Source organism: Bombina bombina, chromosome 1 (genome assembly GCF_027579735.1).
Source record: "Bombina bombina isolate aBomBom1 chromosome 1, aBomBom1.pri, whole genome shotgun sequence".
NCBI classification, from domain to species: Eukaryota; Metazoa; Chordata; class Amphibia; order Anura; family Bombinatoridae; genus Bombina; species Bombina bombina.
Genome location: NC_069499.1, coordinates 431,151,055 through 431,170,603, shown reverse-complemented (window position 1 = coordinate 431,170,603; position 19,549 = coordinate 431,151,055). Strand labels below are relative to the sequence as shown.

Here is a 19,549-nt window from a genome sequence, read left to right as displayed (position 1 = left end):
TTAGGGTTAGGGTTAGGTTTAGGGGTTAATATAGTTTAATTTAGGTTGTTGCGATGTGGGCGGCTGGTGGTTTAGGGGTTAATAGGTTTATTTAGTTGTGGCAATGTCGGGGAGTGGTGGAATAGGGGTTAATAGATTTATTATAGTGTGGGCGATGTTGGGGTGCAGGGGAATAAGGGTTAATAACTTTAGTATAGTGGTGGCGATATCGGGAGCGGCAGATTAGGGGTTAATATTTTAATTTAGGTGGCGGAGATATCAGGGACGGCAGATTAGGGGTTAATAACTGTAGGTAGGTGACGGCGATGTCAATGGGGGGCAGATTAGGGGTTAATAACTTTATGTAGGTGTCGGCGATGTCGGGGACAGAAGATTTGGGGTGTTTAGACGTGGGGTTTATGTTAAAGTGTTAGGTTTAAACGTTAGTTTTTTTCCCCATAGACATCAATAGGACTGCGTTACGGAGCTTTTCTTTCCACGATCGCAGGTGTTAGACTTTTCTGACCCGCTCTCCCCATTGATGCTTGAATTTTGTGCCGTATGAAGCTTAAAAGCACCATATCGCACGCAGAAGCCAGCTTTTTGAAAACTTTCAATGGCTGCGCTATAGGGGGTTAAATAACGCAACTTTTGTTGCGTTCGTTAATTTCCCTATAGCGCGCATAATTGTAATCTAGCTGTCTGGTAATTCTTTCTTTTTACCATTGAATTATAATATCATATTGTGCGCTATTCTTAGCACTGGGTTACCATATGGATAGTGCACCCTGAACGATCATAAGCTCTCCACTAGTAATCTGGGCCATCATTTTTATTTTATGGTGTATTTATTCTTATTTTATTTGTATTCCTAAATAATATAAATATGAATTTATTCTGCCTGATTTAAATAGGAGAGTTTAGTGACTTCTATTTCAACAGGTATTGCCTGCAAGATATGCATTAATGATAAAACATGTCCTGTGGCTTTCTAGCCTAGCAAGACAGGAAGAAGCAAGGATCTGAAATTGCTCTGTGCAGACAGCGAAGAGAGTAAGATCTGCTGGGTAACAGCAATTCGACTATACAAGGTAACATTTGTCTTTGCTTTTACACAAAGTGATCCCAGTATCTTGTAAAACTATTAGTTAATGAGAACTTCCAACACACCATAAGAAACCTCATACAGAAGAAGAAAACCCACCCATCAGCCTTGGGCATATACTTATCATTTAAAAAAGTAAGGGGATTTGTTTATATTTCTGTGACCTGGTCCTTTATAGGTTAATTAACAAAATCTAATTACATGTAAAAAAAATAAAACAAAAAAAACTAAATAAAGGGACGGGAAGTGAGTGACCTGGATGGGTGCAGTGGGATTAGTGATAGTGGGTAAGATTGGGAGTCAGTGGGGTGTAGTGTGATCTGTTATACAAGAGAATGAAATTACATTCTGATAGACTTTATTGTAAAAGAGGTGAATATCAAAATCTGATAGACACAAATAATTTAAAGGACAGTAAACACTTTTAAATTTTGACTTATAATATTTAGTTATGTACAGCAAAAACAATTTTGTAATACAAATCAATTAAAAATATATAGCTCCAACCAATAAAAGAATAACAGCATCAAACCACACACATATAAGGAGAAGTCAAAGTCCCCAAAGTACATACAAATCACCAAATAGTGAATAAATCCTAGTTCAAATCAGGCTCAGTCAGACCTGAATCCCTTGGTGCTGCATAATGACTTGCAGGTTCTCAATCTGCAATCCAGCAATAGAAATCTTTAGCTGATAACAACTGCAAAACAATGCACTCTATACAAACATTGTATTATGATTAAAGCTCAAGCTTTGATTCTCTAAATAAGGCAAGTGGTGGGTGGGGCTATTGAAAGTCAATTGAAGCAAACACAATGTTAAAGGGATAGTCTAGTGAAAATTAAACTTTCATAATTCAGATAGAGCATGCAATTTTAAGAAGCTTTCTAATTTACACCTATTATTAATTTTTTCTTCGTTCTCTTAATATCTTTATTTGAAAAAGCAAGAATGTAAGCATAGGAGCCAGCCCTTTTTTGGTTCAGCACCTGGGTAGCGCTTTCTGATTGGTGTCAAAATTAAGCCACCAATTAGCAAGTGCTACCCAGGTGCTGAACCAAAAGATATCATATATATAGATACCAAGAGAACAAAGAAAAATTGATTATAGGAGTAAATGATCTAAAATTGTATGCTCTATCTGAATCATGGAAGTTTCATTTTGACTGGACTATTCCTTTAATTTGTTTTTACAATGTTATGACTTGGCTAATATTTTATTCTATAGCAACAAAATAGAAATGTCTTGCATTTACAAGGTGTTTACTGTCACTTTAAAATTAGACCATTGGAGATTTATACCAGCACTTGGTGAATTGGAGGACTCCTTGTACAGATGTATTGCAGTGTGTTGTATGGTGTTGTCTACTGGATATTGGCATTTACATGTAACCTCAAAATATTTAAACTAAAGTGTAGGTATATGTGTGTGTGGGGGGTCATATTATCCCTCAATGCATATAGTTTATATAGCAAAGAGAAGTATAAATTAATTCACCTTGTTCTTTAAATTATTACCTGAGATGAGGAATTTGGCAACTTGTCAGGTAAGGAACATTTGCCCCTGAAATATACAGCTGATCATTTGCATATCTCATACAGTTAAGGGGACAGTAAACACCTGGAGATGTTTTAAATAAAAATCTTTAGTTATTTGTATTGAAACAACTTAAATTGATTTATCAGATAACAACGGCAAAACAACGCATTTTATACTAATTTTATGACAGTGGCTGGCATTTTTGTTTGTGAACTAAAGCCTAGATTGGCTCCTCCAAATACTGAAAATGGGGGCTGAAGTTTCACTATTGAGAAAACAAGTGCAGTAAAAAGGATGAAATTTGTTTTAAAAACATTAAGATTTCTCTGTTATGTTATCCTGTAGCAACAACACAGAAATTTAATTAAAAGGTGTTTACTGTCCCATGCTCAACTATAGATATATTTTAAGAATAAGAAATGTAAGGCTAATGGGAATCCTGACACCTGAGGGAGTTCCAAGGCCATGAAATACTTTTCTCAAACAAATTTATAAAAATCTGACAACTGAATGGATATTCTGAAATTAAACTATTTGACATCATTGGAATATAAGTGAAAGACAAGAGTATTTTTTAATTTAAATAAAGCAAAGCAAGGGCAATTGTGAGAAAACTACACTTGTATATCATCACATAGCAACATCATGTTTAACATTTACGTTTAATGGGTTTTGTAATAGCAACATATATTGTACACAACATAACCCAAGTGACCTATGACTCTTACAAATAAAGAAGCTATGTCCAAGGGCTACCTCAACATGCTTGCCTACCGCATAGTTGCCAACATTTCAAAAAAAATTCCAGCGACACTTTGCAGCAGAGCAAGCAAGCGGATTACTGGAGTATTGACGACCTACTGTTCAACTGCTCTGCCCACTAAGTTCTGCAATCAAAACACACCTATTTGAAAGTAATAGTATAATTTAGACTTATCCATAGTTTATTATACATATTACAGCACCAAACTCTTACACCTACCCAGTCTCTGGAACACATTCTGGGCATATGGTTATTTTTACAACACAGCATCAAAATTAGAAAGACAAATAATGTGTGAACCCATTCAATAATAATAACAATATTGCATTAGGAATACACTATATCTATTCATCATCTATCTATCTGTATATATGTATATGTGTGTGTGTGTGTAAATATATATATATATATATATATATATACAAACAACAAATGTTGTGCAAAAGAGATTTTCAGGGACATTTCCAGGGACAAAAAAAAATCCAGGGACATACAACAAAATCCAGGGACTGTCCCTGGAAATCAGGGACTGTTGGCAACTATGCGTGGTACCGTGAATTTTAGTAGTCAAAGGAATAATTTAAAAGCTAGTTGAAGCATGAATGATTAAACAACATTGGTTTAAATTTGGAAGTATATCTCATGCTAGAATTCTGAAAAAACCTTTACAAAATGTCCTATTTGCAATATTGTTGCACACTATAAAAAAAAAATCACAATGTAGAGCCTCCATTTTCAGATTTGTATTGGATTACGTAGGAGATAGGTGCAGCTGCAGGGAAAGTGAAAAAATAAAAAAATACTTTAATTAATGACTACTACCCTCAAGAGTCATAATGGAAAGTGGAGGAAGCAAGGAAAGTACAAGGGATCGGCATATTGGGAGACCATTCAAGGAAGGAGGCCATGGGGGGCAAAGGACCAGTCCAGGGAGACTCCAAGGGACAATACAGAGGAGACCCAAGAAGGCAAACTAGGGGGGAATTCAAGAGGTTCCCCAGGGCGGAGTCAGAATAAGTCCAGGTGGGAATCACTGGGGAAGTGAAACAGGGAATCACATGGTGAGTCAAAGAAGAAGACCAAGGGAGAGTCACAGGATAGTCCAAGTGGGAGTTAAAGCAGTCACCGTAGGGGGAAAGAAGGGCATAAACAATCAGACAGGCCCATAAAAAATAGTAAGTTAAGAAGCAGTCATAAGACTGCTGCTCCTTAACCTGCTCCTTAACCTGTCTGCCACCTTTTAGGTGCTGGATTGAAATCATCCCGACCTAATCTGATTATGATGATTGACCGCCCCTGCTAGTGACCGATTGGTCGCCAGTGAGCCGGGCGCGGCATTGCACAAGCATTTTACTAGAATAATAATAAATGGCGACAGCGTATGCTGTTGGAATTTAGCGATGTCAAGCAGATATGAAATGCTATAGCGAATCATGTCTGCTCAACATATAGTAAATCTACCCCATAGAATACCAGTGGAGGAGGTCATTGGAACATTCAATTCAATGAGTGAGAGGAGATGTTGTTCAAAGCCAAATATGGTGTAGATAAAGATGATCCCTCCACACTCAGGAGAGCTGGTGAGTGAAAAAAAAAAAAACCCGCTCAAATCACTGACATGTCACTTATATATACACCATACAACACTGATCACACATCACCCATGCACACAAAACCTGAAAGGGACATCACACACACAATAGTTCACAATTAAAAAGCATATAAACACTAAGAACAGATAGAAGAATGGAGAACATGTGAATTCATCATTAAAATGCACTCTCCTTAACATGTAAGATGTTACTGCATGTGTCAATAGAAATCATTTGGAGTATCATGTTCCTTTAAACAAGCAATGTGTAAACATTAACACATATACACATCTTTACATGTGATACTTTTGTTTTCCTTCCTTTTCCATGTTTTGTAGATAAAAAAAAACAACCAGAAGCCTGCAGTCCAATAAAACGGGTAAGTACCTACAAAGAACACAAATAAATTGTCAGAGTCAGTGTCACTTCTCCAACACCACTGTGATTCGCATGTCCTTAAACATGAGGGCCCTCTGAAGCACATAGAGTGATCATGCTTACTTACCTTATCATGCTATTGCACTGACCAAATATGATTATGTACTGCAGAGTCTCTATCCCACCAAGGACGTCCTCTCACAGTTCACAGCATCTCCATCCTTCAAGTGCAGGCCTTGCTCATTGAATGTTCAACAACATGTTTACAACACATTTTTGACATGGCTCCAAAACAACAATATGTTCAAGCAGGTGCATGTCAATAAACCTTTCAAAATACACAGCTCCTTGTAATTTCGACAGTCCTGGGTACAGCTTGCATACAAATGACGTTATACACTACTTAGCTGCAGACACCTACTCTGCCAAGACGTGCACTTTGCATACAAGGATGCAACATATTGTTGTGCAATGCCTTGCAGCCTTTTATATATATGTATGAGGCTGTTCCCCTACTCTAACCTGTAGTCATGGGTGGCATTATATTGACATCTACCTTTCATATCATTCCAATGCTGACCTGTTTGCATATGTGCAGCAACTCTTCAGATATCTGCAATGTAACCTAGGTTAGATAATGGCAACAAGCATGATTAGAGGGAGGTGCATTAAATGTAGTTTGTGTCCCTTTAAGACATCCTAAAAAATGCCAATTGCCCAGTGTGGATGACCTCTCTCTTATGTGATTCTTAATTGTTCCTGATACACATATGCATCTTTGTAAAGCATAGTCATGTTATTTGTATGTTTAAGTTATGGCAATGTATTTTCAATACAATATGGCAAGAGTTTGTTTATTTATTGTGACACGTAATTGTTATTTATTTTTAATTTTTTTAATACTTGAAATCACTGTTATGATTTTCTACTCATTAAAAGTAATTGGAATTTGTCTTTAGCTTGCTAATCTGTGTGCTGTTTAATCAGAAATAATTTACTAGTTTAGACTTTACAAATGGGGGTATCTATGTATGCATAGGGTTTGGTAAAAGTATCTGACATCTCATGTTAACATTTGTTACAAAAATGAAGCTGTTGAGCACTGTGACACATGTATTTCTAAATGATATGATATATGTGAAGGACACACATAATGTCAGTACTGAAACGTGTTAATATGTACCTTGGAAGTACTCACATAAGATATTGTCTCAAACCTGGCTGCCCCAGAATCTCTACACTCCTTAATGGATTCTCCACCTCAACAACCATGTCTAGTAATACTTCCCCCAAAAGGCCATCTTGCTTGGTCAGATTGTGCAAACAGCAACCAATGATGATGTTTATGACCTTTTGGGGACAGTAGAGCAAGGACCTATAGGAGTGATCTAAAGACCTGAACCATGATTTAATTACACCAAATGCACACTCTATCATGGTTTGGCAACTCTAGTGGCATTGGTATAGGCACTCTCATATGGACTTGGGTTGTAGGGAATGGGCATGTGCAACCAGACCCTGCACCCATATCATTCAGCTCTGGGAGGGGGTAGTCTTAAGCTGAATGGGAGAAGGAGGTCTGAAATTTTTTGGTGGGTGGTAACAGACCAGATATAGGACTTTGGATGCAAAGGCCAGCAGTTGTATGATTTCTGTGTGCGAGCAGAATCCTTTGTGAAGGTAAGTTGGCTAGGCTGGGATGGGAGGTTGATCTAAATATGTATAGTTTAGAGGAGAGAAGGGAAAGAGGTTACATGATAGAAACCTTCAAATATATGAAGGGACTTAATAAAGTGGAAGCTGAAATCATTTTCCACAAAAAAAGAAATACCAAAACAAGGGGTCACAATCTTAAGTCAGAGGGTAGCAGATTCAGGAAAAATATGTGAAAACATTTTTTTTACAGATACGGTGGTGGATTCATGGAATAAACCTTCAATAGAGGTGGTAAACACAGGGACTGTAAAATAATTTTAAAAATGCCTGGAACATGCATAAGGCTATCCTAAGAAAATAGTAATGTGTAATATGGCTAGAACTGATGAGCCTTTTGATTGTTATCTACCATCAAATTCAGTGTTTCTCTGCATATTAGGCAGTGCCTCGTTACATGGGTGTAGCTTCTGGATACATAACAGATTCTAATGTGGCATTGTTTAAGTCAGGTAGCTTACATAAGCATGCACCTTTTTACATGGTGGTTATGCTAGATGGTGTATGGCTTGGTAAGCATTCACACTATATGATGAATATTGCTTGTCATCATGAATGTAATGTAATCAGGTCATTCTTTCCTTGCGGCCACATTGAGTTTTATTGTTAGGCTGCAAGTCATGTGTGTAGATGCAGTACTAGATATCAGCAGTCACGTTCTGTATCGATTGCTGAGAGGTGTGTTTGAGATGATAATTAGTATGCAGGTGCAGGAAATGTCAGATGTTTTATCTGTATGGCCCAATACACATTTTTTTGTACTAGCATTATAATAAAATTTCGACTTTTTACTACATTTTATGGTGTGTATGAAAAACGTTCTTGGTGAGGGCTAAATGTGACAGGTTAGGTTGTGATGAAGAAAACAAGGTGAAGGCATGAGTGCAAGTAGTGACAGTTTTTATGGAGTGGAGGTCTTAGCATGCAGGAATACGTGAGATGTGTGAGGGCAAGGAATGTGAGCCAAAATGTTGAGTGTGGTTTGTGTTAGTGAATAAGAAGCTTCATGTATGAGGTGTTATACCCAACATCCATCCTTGAGGGAATTATCCTGCCTCAAACTTGTTCAAGAGGGTTGAATGACATAAGATATATGAGTTGTAAATGCTTCCATAATTAATCACAACTTGCACATTGAGAGATTGGAAGATTTTGTGGGTTATTTATAGCACCCCTTGACCTTAGTGGCCTGAGTGCAAGCTGTGTCACCCAGGACGTTGAGCAATCCACCCTGTAGGTAGAATCCCCTCTTATAATTTGCCAGGAATATGCCAGTCTCTGAGGACAAGGACATAAACCTCTCACAGTGAGTGCAGAACTCTGACAGGAAGCTGGGTATCACTTTTGAGAAGGTGAACTACACTACTCCACTGAAAATTCACTATGTCCCGTTAAAACTGCCAGGGGCCAAAAAATGTTTGTATCTTCATGCCAACTCAAGTCAAAGGGACCTGTGCATGTTAAGCAATACATCTTAATTTTTCCACTTCCTTCAGGGCATGAAGTAAAACACTCTGACATAGTATCATAGAGGCTGTGTGTCTACCTTTCTTATGCTGAATTTGATGTTTCCATTTTGTTGTTGATATTTAGTTAAAACCTTGTGATCTGATGGATAATGATTGCAAAAAAGTCAATGCTGTACATGCATCATATTAGTGACATTTCTGATATCTTTTTCTAATACAGAAATTGTGTTACCATTTGCAGTGTGATCACTGTGATGATGTATATTGGAAGCCAATAAACATGAGTCCTTTATCATATATTTAGCGGATAAAAACACATTTGTTAATATTCTGCAAAGACTGAAGACTCAAATATAAAAAAATAATCTATGCAAATTACACATTTCATCATACAGTATAGTCTATTTTTATTTGGGCATATGTTTGTGTGAGTGCATAAAATCAAACCTGTCATAAACACATGCTTTCCAATATCAAAGTGATCACAATGCAAATGATAATATAATTTCCGTATTGGAAATAGATCAGGTCGGTAATTAGATAAGTTGCCTATTTAATGCATGGACGGCACTTACTTCAGCAATCACAATCCATCCGGCCACAAGTTAGCGAGTAAATATTAATAACAAAATAGACATATGTAATTCAACAGCACAAGGCACTTGATAAATAATCATCACCCACAGGCCAACAAATATCACAAATCCGATAAACGATAAAGCTATTATTCACTGAGCTGTACATGGTTGGACTAAAAAAAAAATTATGTTGGTGCCACAACTACAACAGTGCTTTTAGATTACGATTGATTTGTGCCAAATAACAAGCAATTAATTTAATGGAAAAACATATCTACAGTATTTTAACACTTGCAAAATTGAAACACATATCAATAGTAATGTATACCTATATCAGAAATTGACTTTAAAAACTATTTTTTTTTACAAAAAAAACACACTCTATCCAAGTGCAACACACACATGGATTCCATTAACCCACAACAGGAAAACACTCGTTGATAGGGGGGCATGTGGTTTGTGAGCAGTCATGAGCATGCAGAGAGAGAGAAGAATGAAAGAAAATAAGAAAATGCTGGACCAGCAGTAGGAGGATGAGTGATCTGGTCAGTTGATGAGAAAGACTGACCAAGAAAGAATACATGAAATCGAAGCTGGCCATGAGTGCATGGAAGGTCTGTCCTGTTGGTGAGAGCAGCTGTCAGGCTAGAGAGTGTGCGGGAGGTCTGTCCATTTGGTGAGAATGGCTGGGCAACCTGAAGTGCAGGGGAGAATGCGAGTCACCTATAGCCATCATGTACTGTAGTTGGAATACTCACCAAGCCATACACCCATCTAGCGTAACCACATGTGGCAAAGGGCATATTCATGTAAGCTACCCATGCCACATTACAATCATCCAGGTATCTAGCAGCTACAACCAGGCATTTGGGCACTGCCTGATATACATGATGCCCAACACTCTCTCATTCCAGTGTCACCAATTTACCAGCACATGGGTATCACCCAACTGTCCTTTGCATTAATGGTGCTTTATGTGGACAAAAGACAAAACACTCTAGTCTTCCTGCCTCCCACACAATAGATTTTACCACCCCTAGGTGACACAGGATATGGGTTCAAGGACTGGCTGCATACACACTTCATCTACAATCCAAGTCCAGCAGAGAAAACCTATAACAAGGCACACTAGAGGTGCCAAAAAAGATTGTGTGCACATTTTGGGTACTCAAATCATTGTTCAGATGTTAGAAATAGCATTTTGGAAGAAGTACTGCTGGATTTGATTATGGAGGAGGAGGAGCCAGAACCTCAGGATGGACATGTGCAGATTCTAGATGGCATAAACCCAATTTTATAAATAAAAAAACTAAGAGGTATTTAATTTCTTTTTAATTATTACATATTTTGAGGCCATGCCTGAAATATACAGAAATGATGTATGAAAAGATATTGATACATAGGACATCAACAATATGAATACAAAATATTTAACTTTTTTCTCTTTTTACCCACCACAAGCTCCAGTATAGGTAGCCTATGTCTTTGCCTCATAGAAGTGGCATGACCTGGGTCTGCGGAATGGGAACACTGGTAGAGCATCAGGTACATAACCTTGCAGAGAGGACAGAGAATTAGCTGTGGATTATCATTTTCGTGCATGCTTTCTTTCATATTCTGTCTAAATAGGGTAACCTCATGCTGTATAGCATTGAAACCCCAACATCAAATGTATTGGCATTGTTGTGGGCCCTTAGAAGCTTCTTGCCCAAGATCTTTAGGGAAATGTAATGTTCAGTGAGCAACTGCATGTGCTGAAAAAAAACAGTGTTCCCTGCTTACATAAGTAGACATAAGTGGCCAGCGTCAGGAATGCTGACGTGTTTAGTGTAAATGTGGGCTTTTGATTATGAAGTACACATGAAAGCTCCTCACTATTACTGAGGGCATCAGGGTTTGAGTAGGCTGATGAAAATGTTACTTATAGAATGGGTGGCATATCCTTTTGATGAAGAAACTTTTCAAAGAAAGTAAGAGGGTCATCTTCAGAAACATCTTGATATTTTCTTGTAGGTCAGCCTGCAAGCAGTGATTCATCGGAGTCTCCTAATAAGATGTATGGTGACTGGTGACTGCTGCAGGCTGTCCTCTATAGATTGCATTGGTGTTTTTTTTTCTCTCTCCCTAAACTGTGTCTTCAAGAGAGGAAACAGACACACAGGTTGTTATATGATCAGTTACTTTCGCCTAATTGCTGGAGACAATAGCAATGTGTTAGAACTCGTGAGTGAGTGTGTGGTATAAAAAGCTGCAAGGCATTGCACAGCGGTGTGCTACAAAGTGTGCAAAGCCTACAAATCCTTGTTTCACACCAGATGTTTGCAGCTAATAAGCATATATAGGACCAGATTACAAGTGGAATGCTAAAGTATGTGTGCAAGCGATAAAGGGTTTATAACGGGTGTTTGCGCACGTCGGGTTTACCGCTGCAATTACGAGTTGAAAGTAACCACGATCGCGTGCAATAGCGATTTATGCTATAATGATTACCGCATCCTCAGAGCTCTGGTTAACTGTTTCGTGAAACTAAAAAGTGGCACAAAACACATCAAAAATACATTATACTCATAATAACACCATCTAATAAAAATTATATAAAAAAATATTGCACACAAAAGTTATAATGGCTTAAAGATAAGGTCTCAGGTGTTAGGAAAAAAAAAAAGGCATCGGAAGGGATTTAACATAGAGATACATACATACAATGCCTTGCAAAAGTATTCACCACCCTTGACTTTTTACCTATTTTGTTACATTACAGCCTTAAGTTCAATGTTTTATTAATCTGAATTTTATGTAATGGATCAGAACACAATAGTCTAAGTTGGTGAAGTGAAATGAGAAAAATATATACATAAAACTATTTTTTAGAAATAGAAAACAGAAAATTGGCATGTGCGTATGTATTCACCCCCTTTGTTATGAAGCCCATAAAAAGCTCTGGTGCAACCAATTACCTTCAGAAGTCACATAATTAGTGAAATGATGTCCACCTGTGTGCAATCTAAGTGTCACATGATCTGTCATTACATATACACACCTTTTTTGAAAGGCTCCAGAGGCTGCAACACCTAAGCAAGAGGCACAACTAACCAAACACTGCCATGAAGACCAAGGAACTCTCCAAACAAGTAAGGGACAATGTTGTTGAGAAGTACAAGTCAAGGTTAGGTTATAAAAAAATATCCAAATCTTTGATGATCCCCAGGAGCACCATCAAATTTATCATAACCAAATGAAAAGAACATGGCAAAACAGCAAACCTGCTAAGAGATGCCACCCACCAAAACTCACGGACCGGGCAAGGAGGGCTTTAATCAGAGAGGCAGCACAGAGACCTAAGTAACCCTGGAGGAGGTGCAGAGTTCCACAGCAGAGACTGGAGTATCTGTACATAGGATGACAATAAGCCGTACACTCCATAGAGTTAGGCTTTATGGCAGAGTGGTAAGAAGAAAGCCATTACTTTCAGCAAAAAAACAAAATGGCACATTTTGAGTTTGCGAAAAGGCATGTGGTAGACTCCCAAAATGTATGGAGGAAGGTGCTCTGTTCTGATGAGACTAAAATTGAACTTTTCGGCCATCAAGAAAACTCTATGTCTGGCCCAAACCTAACACATCAAATCACCCAAAGAACACCATTCCCACAGTGAAACATGGTGGTGGCAGAATCATGCTGTGGGGATGTTTTTCAGCAGCTGGGACTGGGAAACTGGTCAGAGTTTAGAGAAAGATGGATGGTGCTAAATACAGGGATATTCTTGAGTAAAACCTGTACCACTCTGTGCGTGATTTGAGGCTAGGACAGAGGTTCACCTTCCAGCAGGACAATGACCCCAAAAACACTGCTAAAGCAACACTTGAGTGGTTTAAGGGGAAACATGTAAATGTGTTGGAATGGCCTAGTCAAAGCCCAGACCTCGATCTAATAGAAAATCTGTGGTCAGACTTAAAGATTGCTGTTCACAAGTGCAAACCATCCAACTTGAAGGAACTGGAGCAGTTTTGCAAGGAGGAATGGGCAAAAGTCCTAGTGGTAAGATGTGGCAAGCTCATAGAGACTTATCCAAAGCGACTTGGAGGTGTGATTGCCTTTAGGGGGGTGAATAGTTATGCACATTGACTTTTTCTGTTATTTTGTCCTATTTGTTGTTTGCTTCACAATAAAAAAATTAAATGATGCAAATCCACAAACAATCCATGTTAATTCCAGGTTGTGAGGCAACAAAACACGAAAAATGTCAAGGGGAGTGAATACTTTTGCAAGGCATTGTATACATCTCTAAAGTATAAAAAATATTTAAATGTGTATATATGTTTTTACAGACATATATATATATATATATATATATATATATATATATATATACACATATAAACACATAAATGCATATGTACACACACATACACATAAGTAGATGAAAACATGTAAAAACATATTTATGCAATATTCAGTATTATACCGTGTATTTACTGTAAATATTTCACATTTCAATGTCCTGCACAAAGAAGAATATGTTCTATGTATAAATATATATATATATATATATATATATATATATATATATAGTGCTCTGACAAAATGCAGACGGACATTTGGCAGACGGACATTTGGCAGACGGACATTTGGCCGACAGACAGAAAGCTAAAGAATGTTCCGATTTCGGCCGAGGGCAGATACGTTCCAGAGTGCTCTGTTCTAATCAGAGCCTCGGGCGCCGCAACTGCCTCTGGGAACCTTACCATGGGTCCCAGACCGCACGTCTTGTAATTCTCTGTCTGGGAAATTATCTATCTATCAAATCTATCTATTTATCTATCAAATCTATCTATCTATCTATCGTATCTATCAAATGTATCTATTGCATCTATTGATCTATCTATCTAATCTATGTATCTATCTATCTATCAAATCTATCTATCTCGTGGCCGGACTGTTATCTGACAGCCACTTGTGTTTCGGCCAAATGTCCGTCGGCCAAATGTCCGTCTGCCAAATGTCCGTTGGCTAAAAGTCCGGCAACAATATATATATATATATATATATATATATATATATATATATATATATATATATATATATATATATATATATATATATATATATATTATATACATATATATATATATATATATATATATATATATATATATATATATATTCCTAAATACAAAGACAAAGTTTGGTTTAGCACACCTTATATACACATGTTTGGGAGTGCTGCCCATTTGACCAAGTTGTTACACAAAACAGGTGGTATTTTCACACATGCATTTCCAAATAAACAACACATTTTTAAATGCTGCCAAAAATTGCCTGCAAAGAAATCTATTCTTTTAAATAAAATTGGGATCTTAGTCACACAATATGGCTATTTTCTGCTTAGCCAGTCACCAACTTACAAGGTGTCCCAATATTGACTGGTCCTAACACTACATTCTATTGCCTTAATGGACTGAATCATTCCTGCTTTTTCTCTTCATTATAGAATGAGACTCCCTGGCTTTAAAGGGACAGTCAACACCAGAATTTTTATTTTTTAAAAAGATAGATAATCCCTTAATTACCCATTCCCCAGTTTTGCATAACCTACACAGTTATAATAATACACGTTTTACCTCTGATATTACCTTGTATCTTAGCCTCTGCAGACTGCACCCTTATTTCAGTTCTTTTGACAGACTTGCATTTTAGCCAATCAGTGCTCACTCCACGGTAAATACACGTGCATGAGCTCAATGTTATTTATATGAAACACATGAAATAATGCCCTCTAGTGTTGAAAAACTGTCAAAATTCATTTAGATTAGAGGCGGCCTTTAAGGTCTAAGAAATTAACATATAAACCTCCTAGGTTTAGCTTTCAGCTAAGAATACCAAAAGAACAAAGCAAAATTGGTGATAAAAGTAAATTGGAAAGTTGTTTAACCCCTTAATGACAACTGACGTACCAGGTACGTCATGCAAAAACTAACAGTTAATGACAATGGACGTACCTGGTACGTCAGTTGTCTAACAGAGTGCTGGAAGCGATCACAAATGCTTCCAGCAGCTCTGTGGGTATTGCAGTGATGCCTCGATATGGAGGCATTCTGCAATACCCCTTTACAAGCCTCCGATGCAGAGAGAGCCACTCTGTGGCCCTCTCTGCACCGGTAGCGATGGTGCCAGTGTCCGCCGTTGTGAGGGTGCGTGCGCGCGTGCACGATGCGCATGCGCGTGCATGATTCACATGCACGTGCACGAGGGGCGAGTGTGCACGTGAACATGCATGTGCGCGTGCACGGGCGCGCATTAGCCACACTGACACCAATGAATGAGGGAGGAAAGGGATTAAAAGGTAAAATTTTTTATTTTAAATATAAAAGGATCTGGGAGGGGGAGGGGGTGGGGGTATTGTGGTGGGGGGGGGGCTGCTACACTACAGAAATAGTTTTTAAGTTAAAAATAAAATAAAAATACTTTTTGGGGGATTTTTGGGGCCAAACTAGGTACTGGCAGACAGCTGCCAGTACCCAAGATGGCGGTAATTAGGCAGGGGAGAGGGTTAGAGAGCTGGAGGGGGGATCAGGGAGGTTGGGGCTAAGGCAGGGGTCCATCACAGCTAAAATATTTTAGTATTTTTATTTAAAAAAAAAAAAAACTCTTTTATTTAGTACTGTCAGACTTTCTCCCAGTACTTAAGATGGCGGGAACAATTGTGGGGTGGGGGAGGGAAGAGAGCTGTTTGGGAGGGATCAGGGGGTGGGATCAGGTGGGAGGCTGATCTCTAAAATTAACCCTGCAAGCTCCCTACAAGCTACCTAATTTAACCCCTTCACTGCTGGGCATAATTAACGTGTGGTGCGCAGCGGCATTTAGCGGCCTTCTAATTACCAAAAAGCAACACCAAAGCCATATAAGTCTGCTATTTCTGAACAAAGGGGATCCCAGAGAAGCTTTTACAACAATTTCTGCCATAATAGCACAAGCTGTTTGTAAATAATTTCAGTGAGAAACCTAAAATTGTGAAAAATGTAAAGTTTTTATTTTTTTATTTGCTCGCATTTGGCGGTGAAATGGTGGCATAAAATATACCAAAATGGGCCTAGATCAATACTTGGGGTTGTCTACTACACTACACTAAAGCTAAAATTAACCATACAAGCTCCCTAATTAACCCCTTCACTGCTGGGCATAAAACACGTGTGGTGCACAGAGGCATTTAGCGGCCTTCTAATTACCAAAAAGCAACCTCAAAGCCATATAAGTCTGCTATTTCTGAAAAAAGGGATCCCAGAGAAGCATTTACAACCATTTGTGCCATAATTGCAGAAGCTGTTTGCAAATAATTTCAGTGGGAAACCTAAAGTTTGTGACAAATTTTGTGAAAAAGTGAACTTTTTTTTTTTTATCGCATTTGGCGGTGAAATGGTGGCATGAAATATACCAAAATGGGCCTAGATCAATACTTTGGGTTGTCTTCTAACAAAAAATATATACATGTCAAGGGATATTCAGGTATTCCTGACAGATATCAGGGTTCCAATGTAACTAGCGCGAATTTTGAAAAAAAGTGGTTTGGAAATAGCGAAGTGCTACTTGTATTTATTGCCCCATAAATTGTAAAAAAAGCAAAGAATGTGTAAACATTGGGTATTTCTAAACTCAGGACAAAATTTAGAAACTATTTAGCATGTGTGTTTTTTGGTGATTGTAGATGTGTAACATATTTTGGAGGTCAAAGTTAGAAAAAGTGTGTTTTTTTCCATTTTTTCCTCATATTTTATTATTTTTTTTTAGTAAATTATAAGACATGATGAAAATAATGGTATCTTTAGAAATTCCATTTAATGGCGAGAAAAACGGTATATAATATGTGTGGGTACAGTAAATGAGTAAGAGGAAAATTACAGCTAAACACAAACACTGCAGAAATGTAAAAATAGCCATTGTCATTAAGGGTAAGAAAATTGAAAAATGGTCCGGTCATTAAGGGGTTAAAATGACATGCCCTATTTGAATCATGAATTTTTTTTGGACTGTCCCTTTAAATATACAATTCCATTACACTGTCATGAGTACACCTGAGCTTGGGTGGGGTGCTTTAACCAATGGGAGATGGTCAGTCTCCCTTTTATTTTTAAATACAAAGACAAAGTTTGGTTTAGCACACCTTACAAAAAGTTTATATACACATCTTTGGGAGTGCTGCCAATGTGACCAAGTAGTTACACAAAACAGGGGTTATTGGCACATATCAATTTGCAAATAAACAACACATTTTTAAATGCTGCCAAAAATTGCCTGCAAAAAAACTATTCTTTTAAATAAATTGGGATCTTAGTCACACAATATGGCCATATTCTGCTTAGCCAGTCACCAACTTAAAAGGTGTCCCAATATAGACTGGTCCTAACACTACAGTCCTCTGAATCATTCCTGCTTTTTCTCTTCATAATAAGACTCCCTGGCTTTAAATACACAACTCCATTACAAATTATTCCTATATATATATATATATATATATATATATATATATATATATATATACCTATACATAATCATGTATATGTATATATATATATATATATGTATAAATATTTATTTATGAAAAAATAGAACATATTCCTGTATGTGAAGAACATTGGAATGTGAAATATTTTCATGTCGGGTTAGCGCACATTACAATATACGATCGTGCTTGCACACGAGCAGGATGTTAGTTTTCTTTTTTTCTCCATTTACTTTTTTGGGGGAACACGTAAACGAGCATGTGATATTCGAAGTTCAGCTTTTTGCACTCGTCCTGTTAACACGCAAGCAAAAACAGTTTCAACTCATACTACGAGCGGGAGCGTTGATTAGTGCTCCATTTATAAACTGGCCCATAGACTTTTGTTTGCAAACTGTGTCCAAGACTGTTGTGATTTCAAGGGACAATGAGTTTTATACAGATTTACAGAGATGCACCTGCTTGACAAACTGTTGTTTTGGAGCAATCTACAATATCAGGAATGTGATGTTGTAAACATGATGTTGATCATTCAGTGAGTGAGGGCTGTATTTTAGAGTGTCTTCATGTATTCCCCAGATGAAAGAAAATGCTGAGTACTGTGAGGGGATGACCTTGTTCTGGTAGAGACTTCTGCAGTAACTTGAAGATTAGTCATATTTGGTCATTTCCAAAAGCAAGGTAAGCATGATCGCTCATGTATAAAGGAACATGAATTCATGATTGTGATAGACCTTTTTTTCTCAACCGCGGTCCTTAATTACCCCCAACAGGCCAGGTTTTCATTATAGCTGAACCAAAGCAGAGGTGAAATAATCAGCTGATGGGTGAAATCAGGTTAGTAACCATGGTTTCTGATCAGCCGAAAACTTCACCTGTACACTGGTTCAGCTATAATGAAAACCTGGCCTGTTGGGGGGTACTCGAGGACCGTGGTTGAGAAACACTGTGATAGAGCATTCAATTTTAAACAACTTTCCAGTTTACTTCTATTATCAAATGTGTTTCATTCTCTTGGTATCCTTTGTTGAAGGAGCAGAAAAACACTACTAAAAGCTATCTTCCAGTAGTGCATTGCTGTTTCAATAAAATATACCAAGAGAACAAAGCAAATTAGATAATAGAAGTAAATTTTCTGTATTCGTTCAACCTCATCTACTGTGTAACCATGAGATACAAATTCTTAAATTAAAAGAAGGAACTGTATAGGTTAAACTCAATGGGCTTCTGCCTTCTTTCAACCTCATCTGCTATGTTGCTGTCTTACTATGTTACTTAATTTGAAAGTTGTTTAAAAGTGTATGCTTCATGTCCCTTTAAGGACACGTGAAGCACATTGGCATTGGATAAGTGACACTGGCCTTTTATATGTGTTCTTTATAGGTACTAACCTGTTATTTTGGACTGTAGTCTTGGAGCTGATTTTCTATCAGATGTTTTTGCAAAACATAGAAAAGGAAGGGAAACGTAAGTAAAGTATGTAGAGCTGCTGATCTGTTCTTCCATTCTTCATGCTCACCTCAGAACATCAAAGAGAATGTGTATTATCCTCTGCCCACTGCACCTTTGAGGTAAGATCCCCCGTCTTTGCATAATCTTTTTGTCAGACATTAGGCGGACATGTAGTCTTCAGAGTGTAGATATGAAGGAGAGTGCAGGTACATTTGCATTATAGTGATGAACTCACATGTGGCCTGATGATCCAAAGCTCTCTTCTCTGACGAGAGCTAAGAAGTCTATCTAGGAATACTTGTAAGTACAGTGAAACATGTTTAGCAAGGCAAATGTTAGATTGAGAGCTATTTATCTCACTATGCAGTTTCTGGATGTGAAGGACAGACACAAACATTACAATATAATGCTAAAAAGATTTTTCATGATTTCTCTCCATTACGGAAAGTTTTTGATCATCAGTATGTTCTGAGAGTTTGG

The 19,549-nt window shown here is 37.6% G+C and overlaps 1 protein-coding gene across 1 annotated transcript in view; it reads left to right on the top strand.

Moving 5' to 3' along the window:
• Positions 1-19,549, top strand: part of GRB14 (growth factor receptor bound protein 14) — a 171,984-nt gene that overhangs the window by 130,324 nt on the left and 22,111 nt on the right. Inside the window, exon 7 of the mRNA XM_053698386.1 lies at positions 975-1,070. Within this exon, the coding sequence (XP_053554361.1) occupies positions 975-1,070 (96 nt within the window). The remainder of the gene's footprint in view (positions 1-974; positions 1,071-19,549) is intronic.